This window comes from Poromitra crassiceps (assembly GCF_964638095.1).
Source record: "Poromitra crassiceps genome assembly, chromosome: 22".
NCBI classification, from domain to species: domain Eukaryota; kingdom Metazoa; phylum Chordata; class Actinopteri; order Beryciformes; family Melamphaidae; genus Poromitra; species Poromitra crassiceps.
The window spans coordinates 17,811,963-17,833,060 of record NC_139647.1 but is presented as its reverse complement, the minus strand read 5'-3'; the positions used below and the strand labels follow the sequence as shown (position 1 = coordinate 17,833,060).

The window sequence follows — 21,098 nt, the reverse complement described above, 5'->3', positions numbered from 1 at the left end:
TCCCCCCCCCCCCCCCCCGCTATACCAGAGTACAACACTGTCTTAAGTGGAAAATAATGTCCAATCTCCTTTTTCCTTTCAGTTTTAGTAGTTTATGGCTAAAAAAAATAATAATCAACAAACATCTCATATTTTCTCACTGTCTACTTATCCTCTAATTGTGAACATGAAGTCGATGTAATCTGAAGGATTAATAGATATTAGTATAAGCCGCATGGCCACAGTAGTGTGGCTTATGTTAATAGAATTCCAGACAACACAGATTCATTTATCTAATGAAATGGAAATTAAAAAAAGAAAAAGTGTGCCAAAGAATCCAAGCACAGTGTAGTGAAAGAACATCTTGGTAAGAAGATAATGGCAGCCTGCGAGGGCCATTCCCAGGCCTAATCTTTGTTCCTCAAATCAAACGTAAAGAAGCAATTCTCCGTGTTAATGAGCTCAATCGCTCTTCCTAAAAGCCTCAATAATTCATCTGCTCCCAGATCGTCAGACATCTATAATGGATAACATCCACGCTGAATTATTTACACACAGTCGTCCTTCGTGGCACAACTTAGTGACTGACACGGAGTCACCGAGTGTGTCTGATGGTTGGTGGGGAGGTCATGTGTGTGCGTTGGTGTTGGTGTGTGTGTGTGTGTGTGTGTGTGTGTGTGTGAGTGCGAGTATGTGTGTGTGTGTGTTTGCATGCATGTCCTACTGAGATTGGACTCCAAATGGATTCACAACTGAGCAATAGTAGTGACAGCCAGTGTGCAGTGTATGCTAATTACAGCAGTTAGCATGTAGTGTCAGCTCCCCCATCAGTGCAGTGGAGGTACTGTACTTACAGCAGGCTATACAGTATATTGTGAATCTATTATGCAGGGATGGAAAGAGTACCAAACAATCTACATAAAGTAGAAGTACTGTTACGTTGTTGAAAGTTTCATTAAGTAGAAGTGAAATTACTGGTGTAAAAAATGTACTCGAGTAAAAGTAAAAAGTAGCTAATTTAAAATGTACTCAGTCTCAGAGTAAACGTTAGTTACTTTTTTGCAATAAAAAGTACAAAAACAATGTACCGTATATTATAAAGCTCAAACTAGGTTATTTTTCTCATTTTCTTCAAGTTCATCCTCGACTTCAATGAAATCTGATGTGGTTTCAGTTGGATTTAGGTCTGCAGAGGTGTTTTCTAATGAACTCATCCGTTTCCATCTCCTTTGTGATTAAGCGCCAAAGTATTGTGTCATTCAACTTCTGCTGAAGTGTTGCATCTGGTACTTCCAGAGAGGTCTGATGATCACTGTTTCCCACACACAGCAGAGCCACTGCGATGATGTCAGCTGGCAACTTCTAGTGAACAGTCATTTTGAGCGTCTCTCATCTGATCTCAAGGTAAAGTATGGGTGTCTGTCTCGCACATCTTTATTTAACCCATTGATACCTGATGCAGCATTTGCGTGTACCGTATATCCCTCATTTGTGTGTGTATCCCTTTAAGTCATGCGGTTCGCGGTCTTAAAGGGATACACACCCAAATGCCGCATCAGGTATCAATGGGTTAAATGTCTGTACATTGCTTTCCACGACGCCACATGCTCCAAGAGGGAGAGGAGATGACATAGTGCACAGGTGGAACGGAAGTGTTGTTTCTGATGTTGGCCAACAGGTGGCAGCAGAGTCCGGCGAGGCCCTGCTGTCTCAGTGGAGCACGGAGCAGAAAGCTGCACTGCTGTACTCTGTGAGGACTCTCGGTGACACGCTGCACAACAACCAGCTGGGAGGTAGGAGGAGGAGGAGGAGCTAGGAGGAGGAGGAGGAGCCAGAGACGTGGTGGTGATGGGGGGGGGGGGGGGGGTACAGATAGCCCATGTGTTTTCTGATCCTGACCACTGACATGCTAATCTAACAGCAGCTAACAGCAGACAGTGTTTCTGGTTTCTGTGTCATGCTTCTTGTTGCTAAAGGTTTAACCTTTTATTTTGCCTAAAGATATGTCAATACCCTAAATGACTACTGTAGATACCATCTTAGATTTTGGATATCGTAATGTTGTCTTTTCCTGGTCTGAAAGGCTGCATTACAGAGTAAAGTGATGTCATTTTCTGAACTAGTCGTCAGCCTGTTCTAGCCGTTCTATTATTTGCCCTTATCCACATAGTCCTTATATTATCCACATCACTGATGAGTATTGATCAGAAATGTCATTGTGTAAAGATTTTGTGAAAGCACCAGTCATCCCTACAATATCGTCACAATATCGATACAGATATTTGGTTAAGTACAGTCTTCTGTTAATAAACGTGCGTGTGACACCTCAGTCTCACACGTGGCTTTGACTTAACTGAACATTTAGCCCACTGCATAGAAAATACTGAGATATATATCATGTATCGCCATTCAGCCTAATGTGATTTTCCCCCCCATCCATATATTGCGCAGCACTAAAATGTTTGAATGATTCTCATTTATTAATACCAACAGAATGTGAAGGAGCAGAGCCCACAAAATGCCCCGCAGCATTAGTGCACAGCCATGGAGGGCTGGTGTGTGCCACCGTCAGTAGCAAGCGCTACTGCAAACCTATGTGCAATGCTGTACGTGATGTATATGACTTGCAAAAAAACGACATATTTTAATGAAAATCTGTATTTTCGCTACATACAAACACTTTTTCTTTACAGTTCTGCCTGAAAACAGATAAGCGGATGATTATTTATGATTTTGTTTTTTTTATGTTTTTAATGTTTAATTTGTGTTTCCTTTCACAGGGATTTGATTTTGAATGGTCCAGGAGGAGTCGTCTGTACGAGGAATGCAGTGCGAGCACAAGATACAAATGGAGTACCATGTACACAGGAGGAACCAGGCTGGCAGACTGCAAGCGTAAGGCTCTATTCTGTCAATCAGTCCACAGTTCCATTCCACAACAATTTGCTGTATCTGTACGATTGCTACTGTTAAGGTCAAAACAAGAGCTACGTTACAACAATCTCTCCCTCTTTTGAGTGTATTTTTGTTCTGTGCTCTCACTTTTGATTTGAGCAGGACCTTAAAACGATGTGTCAAAACCATCTCGCTCTATATTGCTATGCTATATGGTAGCTCTGGTGGGGCGGTTTAAAATGAAGGTGGCGTTGAACTTGACTCCCTGTCTCCTTTCCCCAGAATTACCTAGTCAGGTTTCAGGAGCACCGACGGCCTATTTTCCAAAAGACCAGGACTGCCTGAGGACCAAGAGCAGCAGCGATCTACAGAACAGCACCGTTCACAATTTTATCGCCGAGCTGAAGAACCAAGGCATCGACGGAGACCCAGAGTCCACCTGTCTTGTGTGCGGATGACCACGACGAAGGGGAGAACGATGTCGACCACGGCTATCGTGATTGTTTTGGTCTGCTTGAAGCAGTGAGAAATTAAAATGTACATGTGGAAGTGGAATCAATTCAAAGACATGTGCTGCTTCAAAATTAAAAGTGGTTTTCCCGTCTTGTCACTGATTGCTGTTCCTTGGCATGTTAATTGATAATTGTCCTTTGTTGACATCTGTATCTGTGTAATTTGCCGAGTGTCAGGGCGTGCAGCCGTCGCACAGCAACACAATTCCATGCCATGGCAGTAAAATATATTACTGCAATTAGCACATGATTGGCACTTTAGTTCCTTCATAAGAGCTGCTGCTTGGTAAAAAATCCAGATTTGCTCTCTTTTCAGTTATAAGAAATAGACTGGTAAGTGGGTGGTTAAGACTGAGACATTGGTGTTTTATTTTAGAGGAGGCTTGGTTCTACTGTATAGCGTTCAAGGGGGAAAAATCTGTCGAGATTCAGGATCAAACTTTATTAAATATTAAAGGTCGTTACACGTCAAGAGCGATGCGAATATACGGCACGACATTGCGATGCGAGTTTTGACCCACCTGTCAATCACAGCCACAGATGTGCACACGTCGGAAGCGAATTTCTGAAAAATCGACCGTGGTTCAAAAAAAATAAACACCGCAATAACGCTCGGCGAAACTTCGCCGTTGGTATGCACGGTTGCATTGACCGATATAGGTTCGGAAAATATTATTGACGTGTGAATTAATCGCACGAAACAAACGCTCCCGATGTGTAAAGGACCTTAAGACTGACCCAATGGCGGCCACTATAATAAGGTGAATAGAATGTTATATTCTCCAATCTAACTTTACGGCACAAATCATTCTGGATTGGGATGCTTAATGCCTAGGTACACATGACAGCGGCAGTTCAGATGAGGTTAGCCACTTAGCCAAATGGCGCGCTCTGTCCGTCCCACTCTGGTTTCCGACAACATCATCCAGAGGTAGCTCACTGAGGTCAAAGTCACAGAGTCAAATGGGATTGCAGCAACTCATTAGCTATTGACATTCCAAATCATTCTATTAGTGGTCACTGTAATCAGAGAGAAAATGACCCACATAATTACCCTGTAGACCACAGACCCTCTAATCAACAATTATGGAAATGACTGTCTAGCAGCCTTTGGACTGACGGATTACTGGTGCTGAGTTGTGATGTCACACGTTTCCCATTAGGTGGCAGTAGACAATCAGCCTGGGCTGAGGACCAACTTTAAGTGGTTTGCTCTTACTTTCCTTCTCTTTTTTTCCAACAGTCACAAAGGACATGTGGACTATACCTGAATAAGCATGATTATGCGGTATTAAGTTATGCTGTTTATGCGGTATTCATTATTAAGTTGGGATGAAGCAGGGAATGGGGGTTAAGATGCATTTCTGATGCCAAAACAAATGAAAGATTTGGTGCTTTAATGAAATGCAATGAAAATACATAACAGAGTAACTAATTATTCGGCTGCAACAACCACAGAATAATTGAATTCAACACACTAACATTTTGCACATCCACATCGAAACTGTAATACTGTGATGTGCTTTTATACAATGTGTACATTTTGTATGTTATCACAGTGTGATATAGCAATGCCACTAGAGGTCAGTATATAATCACTTTCTTTTGATACTTCACTAGCAATGACTGAGGTCAGAGATCTCACACACACACGATGCCCCCCCCCCCCACACACACACACACAAGTAACTGAAACATACTACGATGCAGTGTTTGTCACTGTCTGTATGTGTATGTCCTTATATTTCTAATACAATGTCAAATGTAATATTTTAGATGAAAAACTCGAACATCCCCAACAAATGTTTCATTAAACAAATATATAATAACAATACCGGTAATCATAATGATAATAAATCAATGCAATTTGCTCCTTTTTCATGTAACCATTCCCAGTGAATATAAAGAACAGACTAGGCTAACACCTGTATTATGTAACATGTAATGTCTGTTGGACACGCATCACAAAAAAACACTGTCTTGGTTTGTTGGTTTAGCTCTCTCTCACTTGCCTACTGCTGGCTGCCCTGGCTGTTGTCCAGTTTCTACAGACAAAGACAACATAAAACATGATTATATGACCGCCTACACAGAACACAGTAGAGTATGATGCGGAACAGAAATCTAATTTGGATTTCTTATCATTCTAAGTAAGACCGTGGCATCATATCTGATGGACTGTAAATGAAAAAAATGGTCACTGCTGGTTAAACAGCAAGTGATTAAAGTCAAAACAAAAACAAAGTTAATGCAAAGGCATTCGTTTACAATTTTTGTATTATTTTTCAGTGATGGTTAAACGGGCAAATATAACTAAAACTAGAAACAACCGCCTCGCTGTCAAGTTGCAGTTTACATCCATGTCTGTCCAGACTTGAAGACTTTGATGGAATTTAATAAAGGTATAAGTGTATTTTTGGGCAAAAAGTGAATAATTTCCAGTGAGAAAAATGCCGTCTTCATTTAGAGCCTTTTTTTTTTACATAAGACTCATGGGGAGCTTCGTCACACGGTTACAATCACCTGAAGCTCAATATCAGCGAAACCAATGAGCTTGTGGTGGACTACCTTCATCCGTTCTTTAGTGATCAACACTTGAATGTAGGTAGGTAGTGTTCATCAAAAATGTCTGTACGTCCGACAGAAAGCTGAGAAAAATGCATTTTTCAAATGAAATGAATGACATTTTTCAAATGTCTCTGAGGGCAGATACTGGCTGGTGTTACAGTGAACTATGCAGCACAGATGCATATTGGTGTCCCTTGCTGTTTTCACAGTTTAACACCGGTACGCAGGGAGATTTCAGCACGCTCTCGGGAGAGGAGAGGAGGGGCCGCACTCTTGTCTCGCATGTTTTTAACACTGCAAGTGCCAGTTCACACGGTGCCTAAGAGAGCGCCATCTATCGTATAACAGCGGAAACACGGATTGCCGTGGAAACACGTGTTTGCCGGGGAAGCGCTAAATGCCGCTATGTCATGTGACTGGCGGGGAAAGAGTTAAACACCGTTTCAAAAGGGGAAGATTTTCTGAATGAAAACCTGTTGAGAAGATGGTCACTTACTGACTGCAGGAACTGGATCTCTGAGATGAGGGCCTCGCGCACAAGTTCCAGCTCTCCTTCCTTATGTCTCTCAAGCTCCTTCTTCAGTCTGGGAAACAAATAAAACGTATATCAGTCACATGACAATATCACATGACAATATCAATCACATGACAATATCAATCACATGACAATATCAATCACATGACAATGTAACTGCAAAGGACCGGCTTACTGTAAAGAGAAGCTTCAGCATTTTTAACCTATATATTAAAGCCCCAATCAGTAAGATTTTTGACATTTTTTACTGTAATATAAGAGCTTTTTAGTCTTAGGACATGGTAGATTGACTTGTAATAGGGAGACTCTCGCCTTCATTTATCCCACACCGCCCTCCATTGGCCAGCCCTGGGACTAAGCAGTTTGCTGCCAGCGTCCCGAGGTAAGAAAAAAGAAAAAAGAAAAGGACGCGCGCATGCGCTGTACAGCGGAAGCGCTGTCTGCATGAAAACAAGGAAGTAACTCGATTCGGATTTGCTACGAAAATGATGTTTCACGGAACTATGGATTATTATTTCATCACGTGGTGAGTACCCAATGTCACAACATGTACATAGAGCTTTCTGGCGCTGTGTTTTGTTGACTTTGAACGGCGATATCGTTATTGATACTAATGCACGCAGAGGGCGCAGTTTCTCCAATAGCAAAACTTGGAAAACTTACTGAATGGGGCTTTAATTTGATTTTTTTTTTTTTTATCTCACCTGCACAAATTAGTTTTGTTTCTCGTCTTTCTGTGTTTGTATCATTGCGTTCTATTGCTGTTTTTGGTACAGTAGCTTGCTTTTGTGTTTTATAACACTGTGCAACTGAACAAAATGTAATTAAATCAAACTAAACTCAGCAACTTAATTAAAAGTAAAATCAAAGTTTCTCACACTTCCTGACTGTTGAAATGGCCCGTAAAGCTTTTGCTGCTTGCACAATGCTGTATTGAAAGGGGGGGGTTACAACACCCCCCCCCCCCACCACTGAATGGAGGAGGGGCATGAATGATTGGGAATCTTTATTGCTGAGGGGAATCTGATCTGCACATAATGACGAGCACAAAGAATAAAATAAACATTAAGCACAACAATAAACAGTGGCTTCATAAAAAGTAAATAGTATCATAATAAAAGTGTCCCAGATTAAAGTGAAGGTGAAAGGGGTCAGTTTGAACGATCCATTTGGCCGTGGACATGCTTCTAATAAACCTGTAACAATCACTAAAGAAAATCATCAGATTCATCAGTGAATACATATTAGATAGTGTGATGTTAGATACATTACTGTGCCTTTAAAACATCCAAATACTGCTGTCTTTAGTCAAAGTCAGTCTCATACCGTAGGAGATAGGCTATGTGGCTATGTGACTTGGACTTTCTTTGACTTGTGAAGATAGAAAATGCAATATTTTTTTTAGAAGTATTTTAGATGGTGTATATATTGTTCTGCTTTGCGTCTCGGTGTAATAGCTGTATCCAATAACAGCATGGATTTTTGTTGTTGAGGCAAATAGATGCCTGGGCTATGATTAAAGTGTCATGGTAGGTGTTTGAAAGATCTATACAGAGCTACGCGCGCATCCGCCACACGCTGAGTCTTTCTTTCTTTTATTGGAAGTTAATGAAACAATAAACTGAGCAACTAAAGCTAGAATTGCATTTTCACAGTCTGAAAACCAATGGCAGTATTTCTTAAACTCTACACGCTTCTGTGAAACTTATAAATCGTAATTTTGGGGGGGCAAATATAAGTGCTTTTCAAACACAGCAGCATGATGTTTGGAGCAGCAAGACTTAAGGCTGTGACAGACACTTGTCCGTCGTGTCTGTCCGTCTCCGTTCATTTCAATTCGATTCAATTTCATTCCTACTGTTTTTTAATTGACGAATGCTGACGTTTCAAAACAGCCCAGCGAACAGAAATCTATGCCTCAGATAATTCTGTCCATTTTCTGACAGATCAGTGTAGCCACAGCTTAACCCATTGATACCTGATGCAGCATTTGTGTGTGTATCCCTTTAAGACCGGTTCGCGGTCTTAAAGGGATACACACACAAATGAGGGGATATACACGCAAATGCTGCATCAGGTATCAATGGGTTAACAGTGTGGACTGGCTATTTAAAAAAATAAGGAAGAAACTGGTGTCATGGAGAGCAGTGTTTTCTGCAGTGATGACCCTAACCCTAACCCAATGATGTCATCAATGACCCCTCACAAGTGATGAAGCAGCAATGAAGAAAATCCTACAAACGGCATCTTTGAAGATCGTTCGTCCATCCGTCTCAGAAAAGCCCCTAAGTGCCAACTAGTTTCTGATTGTTTATTTTTAATTTATTTTAAGTGGCTCAAAAGAAAAATCACAGATGCAAAAAAAAGGATTCCTAAATCATCACGCGCTGAGATCTCGAGCAACTTATCATTTCCGGTGGCGTTGTACAGTAGTAACTTTGATTTCACGTACAGGCACTGCTGGCGCGCTGCGGTGTGACAGTGAATCAGCCACGCCAGTTAGCCCACCCTGTGTTTTTTTGCACACTGAACACTTTTTAAAAGACCACACAAGCACTCGTTCAAATTGACACGCTTTCAATTTCCACCAATCAATAAGCAAGAGAGTTAAATTATGCCTTTTAAATGGAGGCTGCCAGTGATTGAAGACAGGATTGATGGCTTCAGTTCAGGATGGATGGTCATGAGGAGGAGTGAGAGGGGTCTCTCTCTCTCTCTCTCATCTCATCCTCTCCTCCAAAGCCACATCCTCAGCACTTCCCCAGGCTAATCAGCCCGCGCGTAATGAAGGAAGGGCCTCTGTGAAACCAGGCTGACGGATGAACAGGACATGCTTACCACACGCATGATTTAAGGAGGCAACGCAAGCAGAGGAGGGGGGGGCATTAGAGACAGACAGAGAGGGTGGAAGGGACAGGGGACGTAAAAGACAGAGAGACACTGGAGAGGAGACACGCTGTGACAATAAGTGAGTGCAGCGAGGAGGAACTAGAGAAGGAGGCTGAGCAAAATACACAAACGTGTTAAAAGGGAAAGCAAAGATTATTGCATATGGCTATTTTGCACGTCATTCTAATACGTCTTAGCGACGCGGACCGCTTTTAATTGGAATGCTGGGTCATTTGAAAGCAAACTAAGATGTTGAAAAGGTGATTTAAAAACAGAAACAGAAACCAAACATGACTGCATCTTCATTAGGACGTATGTTTGGGGGGTTGTTGTTATGACGACAGTAGAGCGATAAGGTGCATTATCTAAACTAGTAGCATCAGCAGCAATAACAGGGACTCTTCCTTCCTGGAACTTTATTGATCTCCAGTCATTCATTAAATACAGGAAGTGTCTTTGTGGGGGGAGAAGAACATACTGCAAACAAGGTGGGGAAACACTCGTCCACCACCCATATGTCTCAAAGAAAAGGAGCTTCTCAATTCTCCGATTCATCTAATTGAACAGACACATTATATGAGAGGTCTCAACCAGTCCGTCTTGGCAGAACAGCACGTTAGCATGATCTTTGACAATATGTGGAAGAAAATATTGTGATGGAGGGAAACTAAGTCGGAATAGGGAGAGTCTGACCGTAGGTTGGGTTTTAACTCAATGGTATTTTCCGGTTAGGGCAAAGGAGCACATGATAGGAGGTTTAAGTGCAATGTTTTATTGTAGGGTAAAATGGATATGATAAGGAGTGGGTAATAAAAGTATGTGATCCAAAGGTAAGCTAAGGGCTGGGGGCTTTTATGTCATAATATATGCACACGAGGAGGAAGCTGCAGCAAGCAGAGGCAACAGGACAACTCAACCAAGGGAAGAACTGAAAGTGTTTAGAAAGGGCGGGTGACAGGTGTGCTGGTCAGGTCATCAGTCCTGATTGTGTGCAGGTGAGTCAGTGCAAAGTGAGCCGACGGTCAGAGGTGAGGGTGTGGTGGATTGTGGGAGGTTGAGTCCAGGGTGTCACTATTGTGTACAATATGTTTCAAAATTCTAAAGTCTAGTACTACTAACCTCGCCCCCCCCCCCCCCCCCCCCCAAACACCACCCATATCCCCCTAACCACTATTCCTACCCACCCCTCGAATCATGACTTTCTCCCACCTTTCTATCCCGAGCTACGGCCATTTTCCCACTAAACGTCCATGAGTGACTGAGTGTCTGATTGACTGTCCTGACTTTTCCATCTCATGACCCCGGCAGGACTGCTGGTCCAGCGCCGTGGTAAAAATGACTGAAGGAGCACTACAGTATATCTGGGTTGCTTATGGGCCAAGTGCAAAACACACAATCGGATGCTCTTTGGAATGGTCATGCAGAGAGTCAAATAAGGAAGTAGTAAGTCAACGATAGCTTACAGGAACAGGGTACCAAAATAAAAGCTCCCTATGTGCTGGAACACACCGGCACTGTTTTAATCTTTGCCTAACCATGTCACAAAGAAAGGCTCCTGAACGTATTCGCTATGTCGTCACTGCGCCTTGGACATCTTTAGTTTACAAGGTTGTGTACTCTACAGCTCAGTAAGCTACATACAACAAACACAAACATTCTTGTTTGGCTGGTTCTCTACATAAATATTAACACTTTTAAAGTAGTCCACTGATACATTGATTTCGCGACATAGGCTGCCAGTGCCTCCTACTCATAACCCCAAGAGATATGCCAATGCATTACACCAGCTGCAACATCAAATAAATAATATTGATGGCGGCAACTCATACAATGTGTTTAAGAAAGTTGTGTATGTATTATTATTATTGTAGACAGCTACAGTGGCTCTGGAAGCATACAGAGGCCTACACTGTTGGTCCAATTTGACTGATAGCTTAGCGTAGACAACATTACGGATGATAAGTCTTCCTAGCATAATGCTTGCTAGCTCATGGCTCTTACAGTGTTATTTACGTGTTTGCGCGCTTGATGCCAACATTCGTACCGCATTAATCCATTGACGGATTGGATGATTATGTTCCTCTGTTTACTCAAGTTGATCCAGGAAACGGCGACACCACATGCAGCGAAAGTTATAAATTTTTGCAGTCAAAACTCCAAGTGATGTACGATTTTGTGTGTTGATTTGCTGGTTGCGTGTACGCACTCAGTGTGAATGTGCAACTCTCTACCCCTCATCCATCTTCCCGTACACACTTCCCTGCATCAATCACATTAGGCTTTACTTCCTTTTTTTCCCTACTTGTTGACTGAATGAAATACGCTACAGATCAAAGCCTTAATTAAACCAAATGGCCTTAAATGTTCTGTTATTTACACTTGGACATCCGGACTCCAGCCAGGAAGGAGGCAGAGAGACAGACAGAAGGGTGGTGGTGGTGGTGGTGGTGGGCTTACCGGTCTATTCAGCACATTCTCACAGTGTGAGTGAATGATGCTGTAAATAACACCTCGCTGTCTAACGGGCCTGGCAGAATAGTGTGTAGTTCTGTGTCGTTACAGTGCGATCCCGGTTGTCTGTGCCAACACGCTGCAACGTTCCCTTTCTCTGCCCCTTCCCTCAGTGCATTGAGCAATACTTAAGAGTAGAGTTGCCACGATTAAATCGATTAGTCGATCGTCTGAAAATTAATCGACAACTATTTTGAGAATCGATTCATCGTTTTGAGTACAATTTTAAGAGAAAAGGTCTAAATTCTCTGATTCCGGCTTCTTAAATGTGAATATTTTCTGGTTTCTTTACTCCTGTAAACTAATCTTTGAGTTGTGGACAAAACAAGACATTTGAGGGCGTCATCTTGGACTTTGGGAAACACTGATCGTCATTTGCTACCATTTTCTGACATTTTATAGACCAAACAACTAATCGATTAATCGAGAAAATAATCGTCAGATGAATCGATTATGAAAATAATCGTTAGTGGCAGCCCTACTTAAGAGTCAACCCGGCTATTACATAAGACAGTTATCATCAGTTATATTACAGAAAACTAGACCGAGCTGGTGAGGTGAGTGCAGTGAAGACAGCCTTCACAAGAGGCTTAGGGAGAACACACTGCCAACATCTCCCCAACTAATTAAACATCCCAGCTGCCCTGCCAGCTCTATTGAGAATATCAGGATGCTCTGAGGACGCCTCGGAGAACTATGGTGGGGAGACTTTTCAACCCTGGCTCCTCGCTTTGTGTCAGACTGCCTAACTGCACACATTGCAATGCATATTAAAATAGGCCCTCAAACGTTTCTCTGCAGAAAGGCATTTTCTGTGAACTGCTACAGTAAAGTGATTAGCACTGCTTTTACTCTTATTGGTTGAGGGTCCCCCCCCCCCCCCCTTTGTGCTTTAGTTGCTTTTTTTGTCTTGCAGCCTTTGCTTTGAACAAAGTGGCTTATATAAAAGTACATGTTTGCGTTATTATTTTGATTCCATCCTATATTATTATTACATAATTGCAACTACATCAGGTATAGTGTGTCTGTCTGTGTGCCCAAATGTGTAGCCCTCCCCTTGACAGGTGACGATGCTCACCTGAGACAGGTGCTGTCAGCGAGAGGTTTCTGACTGACAATCAGACTGTCCGCTCGCAGAGATTCTGTCATTGCTTCAGCCTCGCTCAATTGGCGATCCAGGCCTGTAGGTAAGAATAACACATCAACCACCAAATAAATACCTTGAAATGATACAGTACAGACACATTGTACTTTAATAAATACCTTGAAATGATACAGTACAGACACATTGTACTTTAATAAATACCTTGAAATGATACAGTACAGACACATTGTACTTTAATAAATACCTTGAAATGATACAGTACAGACACATTGTACTTTGCAAACATTAACTGGGGTGGCTTTAGAAGGTAAAGACGCAGGCTCGGATGTCACCGGTTGGAACTGTGGACTAGCAAAGACAATCTATGTGGGGAAAGTGAAATAGGAAACACTCTCCCCCTTTTAAACAACTACCTTCTGGATTCTTGTTAAGGCGGTATTGGCTTGGTTAATGTTAACGGTTCACACTGGCCGTGGAGTGTGACTGGGTTTGGAGCTAGTGATGTTGCATTTCCAATAATGCCTTTTTGCTGGCTTCTCTGTCTAAAAGGGGCTTGTAAAGCAGACACACATATGCTGACTGTCGGTTATTACAACCCGAATGCATTTTAATGTCCCAACTTCAGCTATCAAATTGAAGCTGTAAAAGAAAAAGAAAAAAAAACGTTTGCACTAGAGGGTTGTCACCACAATGTAGTCTACCGTGATCTGATCAGTGTGAGTGTTGTAGCAGCATTGTATGTGCTCTTTCAGCACCATGGACAGCACCACATTCATCTGCCCCAAAAAAGTATTTACCTTTCCTGACATGATCCAGGCCTTGTAGTTCTCGCTGGAGAGCTCTCTTCTCCTCTTGCATGGAGTTCATACGACTATCCCTCTGGCTCATGAGATCCATCTCTGATTGTAGAGGAGGAGGAGGAGGAGGAGAGGAGGTAGCTTAGCTTGCTGAAGATAATTACCAGTAGGGATGGACTATATATTGAATTTATATTGACACTGCACAATGAAAGAACACATTATCTATATTGCAAAGGCTGCAATGTGGGCATTTTTAAAAAATTCTATATTTTTTTTAGTACAAGCAATCAGTGAATGAAGTTCCCCCGAGTCCAGAAATACTATAATGCGAGGAGATTGGTCTTCACTGGCAAGTCCAATGGGAGCAATCTTGTAGAACTACAGAAAATGGCTCAAACCACATCAAAGTGTAGTGTAGAATTAAAACTTGCTAGGCTTTAAAAATCCCAGTCTATTGCATCGCCATAAACCATCGCATCTGCATTTTCTGTTACAAAAAAATCATTACATATTTGGCTGATAACAAAATGCGAGTTAAAAATGATCACGTAGAATTCCCCTAGACAATTATAACCGTGCTTCCTCATATTTCCACTACTTATTCTTTCTCTCCACACTTGTAACTATTCCGATTCCCAATCATTTAATGACATCCTCATACCGCAGGCGAAAAACTCCATTTCAATTGACTAATTAAACTTTGATGATGGTCCGTCTTCAACACTCATTTCGAACTTTTACGGTATTTTACTTTTATGGCTAATTATTTGACCACAGACACGAGTGTCCAGAACCCGAGTCTCGTTAGCACAATGGAGGCCCGGTGTGCTGGAGCGCGTGAGCAGCACAGAACTTAAAATGTCAGAGAACAGGCCTGATGCTTATTTGCACGGACTCCATCTCATTATAAGCTGAAAGGCTTATTTTACTGTCCATACAGTCATTAAGTCGTGAATTATAATATAATACCACCAACCACTTTTACTCTATTTAATAATGAATCTGGTTCTTTCATGTCAGTTTTGCTAGAGAGATCCTAGTCCCACACAGTGTAAATTGTATCTTTCCTCAAATTGTAGTGAAAACTTCTACACTATTTCAATGCTACTGTATGCACGACTATGACAGGACTATAATTCATTGACTACTATGTTCCTACCATACTACACACCCAGGCATGACATTTTCCTGGGTGTGAGAAAAGTGTATTTTGTGTGGGTCTTTATACTAGAAAAGACGACATTTGATTCTGTACATGGTCACTCTGGTTATTATTAAAATGATAGATCTGAAATGAGCAAGAGGGGCTACATGTGCTTCATGCAACCTACAGTACTTGCTTGATCACATCATTGGCATGTTCTTCTGACGTTCTTGACTTGGATTCATGTGTGACCTTGTTTTTAAATCACCTTTGTATAATGCTTCCACTTCTTCCTCCAGGGCCAGGATCTCCGTGTGTGTCTGGCTCTCACACGCCGTCTCCATGTTCTCATGAAGACTGAAGTCATTGTTGAACTTCATGAGGTCTTGCAGGAACCTTTCCAGTTCGTCTTTAGACTCCCTATTTATCTTATCCTGGAATGAAAACACAGACTATAAGAAAGGTTGCCCGCAAAAAAATCTCAGACAATGACTTGTAATAAAACTTGAAATCTCCCCAATCTTTGGTACATATTGCACCAATATTGGCCTCTCCATCCTTCTGTGTCTGTGTTATGTTTGTCTCTCTGTTGTCTCACTAACGCCACCCCTTAGTGAATAGTGTTAAGCGACTTTGAGTTCTAGACAAATCATACCGGAACAGATATGTATATGATAAAAAGGATATAGAACCAATATATTAAAAATGTATCATTAGTATACAGTACGTATATAGAATACAGAAACTGACCATGTCATGTAGCCATGTTAAGCCAAACCAAGATGATATGAGATGTAAATATTAGTTCGGGCTTCAACCTACCAGATGTTGCTTGAGGCTGCGCTGCTGGCCGAACAGCTCCTGGATTTGTTTCAACATCTGGTCTTCACGTTTCTTTATCAGCTCATGCTGCAGCCTCACATCAGACAACTGCTGCGTCTGTACACAACACAGAAACACACAACATATAGTATAGATGTACAGAAAGGGAGGTATATTACTCCATAGGTTACATATGAGATATGTGTTACTAATCCCAGAGGAGGATAAAAGAGATGGGTGTAGGACAAGCAGCAGCATGCAAAATTACTGTATAGTGACAGACATGAAGAAGACACTCACACAGGGGCGACTTTCACAAATTCGCGAGATTACGAGATTCCATAGTAAATGCCAACGCGAGTAGATGTGGTTCCTCCCCAGGGTGGCGCGAATGAGGCGAGTGATGCGAATTTTCACGGCCCGGAAGACACGATTTTCACCTCGTCGCCCGTTAAATAATTTTATAATAATATGTGCGCTGTGCACTGGGAACATAAAAGACAATGTTTGGCTTATAAATGTGCATTGTTAGGTCGTGTTCAGTTGTCAAACCATAAATGGGGAGTTAAGTCGCCTGAAAATGACCCATTTCTTGGCCTGCTTTTAAAGACCTGGTTGAGTGGTTGAACCTGCACACTCGCTCCACAGTCAAACTTTTCTTGTTTAGTCCTCGTCTTCTTATCCTCGGTAATTACACGCCTTTAAAGAAAGAAACTGTCAAATCATATAGGATGGTACATTCATGGGGGAGGCTGTTGAAAGCTGCCTCAGGCGTGACATTTAGTACAATTGTCTGTTTGTGACTCAAGCTGTTCAGAAAGAATTTAGTTGATGGTTTCTTATATAGTGGCGGAGGAGGAACCGTAGGTTTCAGTCAGAGAGCTGAGTGGTCTTCGTTTAGAAGAGTCGTCTTAAGATAATTACAGTGTTTAAAAAAGAATATGCGTGTGCTGAAAGCACTCTCTGAATAATAGTTACTGTCAGTTCATATGACAGATTTCAGGTAGAAGATGAAACTTTAAAACATCCGCAAATGCTGTAATTTATTATAGGTTACATGCCATTTATGTGTTTTAATGTTTTATCGTTCACATTGTTAAAGCATTGACTTGTTAGGTTATTATAAATGTGGAAGTGACACACACGAAAATCAACTAAAATGCATTGCATAGGACCGTGCCAGAAAATACTTCAAATGTTGTTATATAAAGTCTGAAAAGCTATCCCCCTGCCTTGTCTTTTCAGGCAGTTAATACAGATATCGTATTGTCATCAGCAGTTTGATTGATCTGACGCTCTTTTTTGACACTAGTTGTGTTTCCATTACCCTCAGAAATGCGCAAAATCTAAATATCGCAATAGAAATTGGGTAATGGAAACACGTGAATTTCGAAAAACCTCCCAAATATCGCAAAAAGTTTTTTCGCTCTCATGAGGTGGTTTTTCAGACGTGTCGATATAGAAGTTTATCGCAAAAGTGTAATGGAAACACATTTTTCGCATTTGCACGTCATGTGACCCATATTATCCCTTGGAAAAGGAGCGGAAAATAAGTTTGGTAAGTAAGGTTCGATAGCCGTGTCAAAACCTCCGCAGCAAGTGGAAAACTTTGAAGCAACGCTACCTAGCAGAAAGACGAGTGTTATGCAAAAGCGTAGCCGGGCAAATTAGATAATGTTTAATGGCAGAAATCGGTCCATGGTGACAGCAGGCTGCCTGTGTGCGCGCATTTGGCACAGCGGCGAGATGAGAGGATGAAAAGCACACACTGGTGCGGTGGTGCTGTCTGAAGTGAATACAGTGACTGTGAGTAGGCTAATACATTGCACACGTTTCAGGTGCAATTATAGAACCAAATCAGCCTTTTCCCCCCTCCATCTCTAAATCGGACCAGTTGTAGGCTATTAGGCTACCTTTTTTCCTCTGCCTGTCGCGCTGACTGCATTCACGCAGCCAGCAACATTTTGCGACTCATTTTCTTTTGAATTGATAATCAGGCTCGTTTATATGCATTGTAACTTCATGTTGGGATTTGCATTGACCATTGGTTGGATTTGAGCATGCAGGGGATGGGATATGGGGCAGATCCCCGTGCGTAATCACTGTGGCAGCTGCTGCAACGGGGAATCACTCAAACGCAACTTCAATGGAAACGCCTACAAGTCGCAATTGTACATTGTCGAAGTTGTAGAAATATCGCAATTCTTTTGCGAAAAACTGTAATGGAAACACAGCTACTGACAGCACTGACACAGGAAGAGCTTAGCAATAATTTTGAAAGGTTAACGAGCCTGTCTCTGACATGATAGCTCACACATGCTAAGAGGGTTCCTACAATAACACTAATGTTATCCGGTGGAAATTAAGCAATGATTTTTTTACAGTGGCACTTGCAATCGATCCTCTATACTGTTGATGAAGCAGACGGGAGAGATTAAGCAGTTTAATCATACAGCAGATCACCTTGTCAATATGCCAATAATACGCAGTACTTCACCCCACGTGTCGGATGCTGCTCATAGTTGACTGTTGCCTCAAGGTTAAGTAAGTGATGTCATTATTTCCTCTTTTCCCACAACCTTTCACTGTAAATGTTGTAGGGTATTTGATACCAAATTGATATCAAATTATATATTTATCCATCCACCACTCACTGACAACATTACTTTAAGGAGGAATACTCAAATAACGCAAATAATTTTAGTTGGGCATCTCTTTGTGTCAGACAAACACTGGAATTGAAATGTTATTCAAAAGCAGCTTGTCCAAATAAGCATTATCAATGATCACATATCATGTCAACAATTATGCAATTTCTGTTCTTTGTTCTTCATAAACTGTATTCGGAATTGACATATTATTACTAACAGAGAGAATCCAATGCATGGCCCTTGAATAGGCTATAGTGACATTTCGACCTCACCTTCTCATTAAGATCCTCAATGGTCGTTCCATACTGTTCAGTGGAGCTCTTTATCTTCTCATGGCATCTGATGATGGCTACTTTGACTGAAATAAAGAGCATTGAATAAAACCGTTACAGAGTCGTCTCATAAAGTTAGGCTAACAACAGGCCCAAAATCCATGGGAGACAGAGACACAGTGAAATTAAACTACTGGAGTTAAACTATCGCATTAACTGCACTGCTAACTCATGCATGTCATTTACTATTAAATTAAATTAAATTAAAGGACACAGGTTAGGTTTTCTCACCGTGCTAACGTTACCTTACTAGCCTCAACTGCAAGAGTCGTCAGAAGAACGAAGACTGACTGAGGAGTCTCGCGCTGAGGCTACTAGCTTACCAAAGGGTGCCAATGAATTAAACTTGCCCAGGTTAATAACTTATCATGTTGTTAGCTAGCGCACCTACCTTGTTGAAATGTCTTTGTCTGTTCAGATATGTGCTGTTCAGTTCGGATAAGTTGTTCAAACAGCGTGTCCAAACTCATGTTTTATTCGTGTAAGAAACTCAGAATCAACCTGATAGTAATCGTGCGTTCCTTTATCGCAAAATAACTGGGACGTGGAGGCTAAATGACGTCACATCCGTTTTGTTAGCATTCCATTTGCAGAAAAGTTGAGCTGGGAAGTTCACTGTTCACTCGTCAGATCCACTAGCTAGCTAGGCTAGCCATTGTTAGCAATAACAGTTGATATAACAAGGCATTTCGTGGCATTTTGCGCATACAAACACTGCAGCCTCATGTCCACACAGCTACAGGAAGGAACTAAAGAAAACAGGTTGTTGTTGTTGTTGTTGGTGTCACCGACAGTTCTGTCCTCTGGTTTTGATTGGCTGAGAGACGAAGCACCTGCCACCTGTGGCAGCGCCAGCGCCAAACTTGTTTTATTTAACGCACGCGCACCAGGTTGGCAGCGAATTACGAATAGAGGATAAGAAGAGGACTGGATGGAAAATAATGTTAACAAGACAAGAAAAGAAAGCAGCATGAATTAAGCGAGTCGAGTGAGGATTTTGTGGAGGATTTGCTGGCCGGAATGGTGGTTGTGATTATGAATTGAAGCAAGCTTTGGGTGGAATTACAGTAGGTGGCGGTATGCACCTTAATAGTTGGATTGCAATCTGCCAATACCAATAAACGCGAAGAAGAAGAAGTTTAGCCTAAACAAAGGCCTAAAGGCCACATACCTACTACACTACGTTAGCCGAAAACCACCACTTATGATTCGGTAAGTTCAACTTTGACCAATTTTACCGAGCGCGCAGCTGGGGTAATGCTTTTTGATTCGATGCCATGAAGCACATTAAAGTCAGTGTGAAGCGTCTGCTCGTTTAATACGTCCCGAGGAGGACTACATCATTCTGACAGTCATTTGCAAAATTAATATTGCATATTGATTGAGGCTTCTCATAAATCACCTGACTGATGCGGTTCCTCTGTCTGGCAACGATCCCTTCTTTGGAGATTTTTTAGAAAAGCAAAGTCATCAAATTGTAAGCAGACAATTAGCTTAGTAGCCTGTGGCTATATCTCTTTCATGCCCTCCCCCCGGACCCTCGAGGGAAAACAGTCGTGGACGGCCGTCGGCCAGTAACCTAAAGTAGGCTATATTGAACTAAAATGAGAGCCATTTTGAAGGGGGTGCCCCCACTGGCTGGATTGATCTAACCTAATCGTGGTCCTTTTCAATAAGGATAATCCCTTATTGAAAAGGATATTGAGTGTGTGTGTGTGTGTGTGTGTGTGTGTGTGTGTGTGTGCGTGCGTGTGTGTGTGTGTGTGTATCCTCTCCCTCTCTCTCTCTCTCTCTCTCTCTCGTAGGGTTGATTTACTGTGGTCGAGGCCAGCATCGTTGATTGATCCAGCCCCCAGTCAATGGTTTTAATGCAGAGAGCCACTCGTTGACATATCTGATCCCATGTATTTAGCCAAGTGGATTAGCCACTGAATAGACCACATAGGCAATCAATGGGCTACACGTATACATCGCTTGATATAGGCTATCTTCCTGTTATTAGACCAGTATAGACGTGCAATCATATTTACGTTTGCTGAAAATTTATTCATTTGTCAATGAATTGATCAGAGAGGTCTTGAAAACGTGACGGTCGGCTGATTCTGAGGTCTAACCTGAAACATAATGAAATGACGTGGAAGTATTAAAATGTTTTCATAATGTGGGCAGCTATATAGGCCTACTTCCATATCACCAACAGATGGCGACAGACTCGTGTCCACAATTAATCTTCTTCTGCACTGTGTGGTCCAGTGTGGACTACAGGGGACTTGCAACAGCGCAGCGCAGACGGTTACCACAAGCCAAAAAAGATGCTATAATTTATATTCGATCATACTCCGTGGACCCCTTAAC

General features: G+C 41.8%; 1 protein-coding gene across 1 annotated transcript; it reads right to left on the bottom strand.

Annotated features, from left to right (window-relative positions):
• Nucleotides 1–5,398: 5,398 nt before the first annotated feature.
• On the bottom strand, nt 5,399–19,213 carry LOC310796383 (coiled-coil domain-containing protein 172-like; the record flags this gene model as incomplete). The annotated part of the gene is made up of 8 exons (XM_083658570.1): nt 5,399–5,431; nt 6,451–6,538; nt 12,968–13,070; nt 13,792–13,893; nt 15,207–15,372; nt 15,761–15,877; nt 18,684–18,769; nt 19,135–19,213. 8 exons carry the CDS (start codon nt 19,211–19,213, stop codon nt 5,399–5,401), a joined length of 774 nt encoding a protein of 257 aa, XP_083514696.1.
• Nucleotides 19,214–21,098: the final 1,885 nt, after the last annotated feature.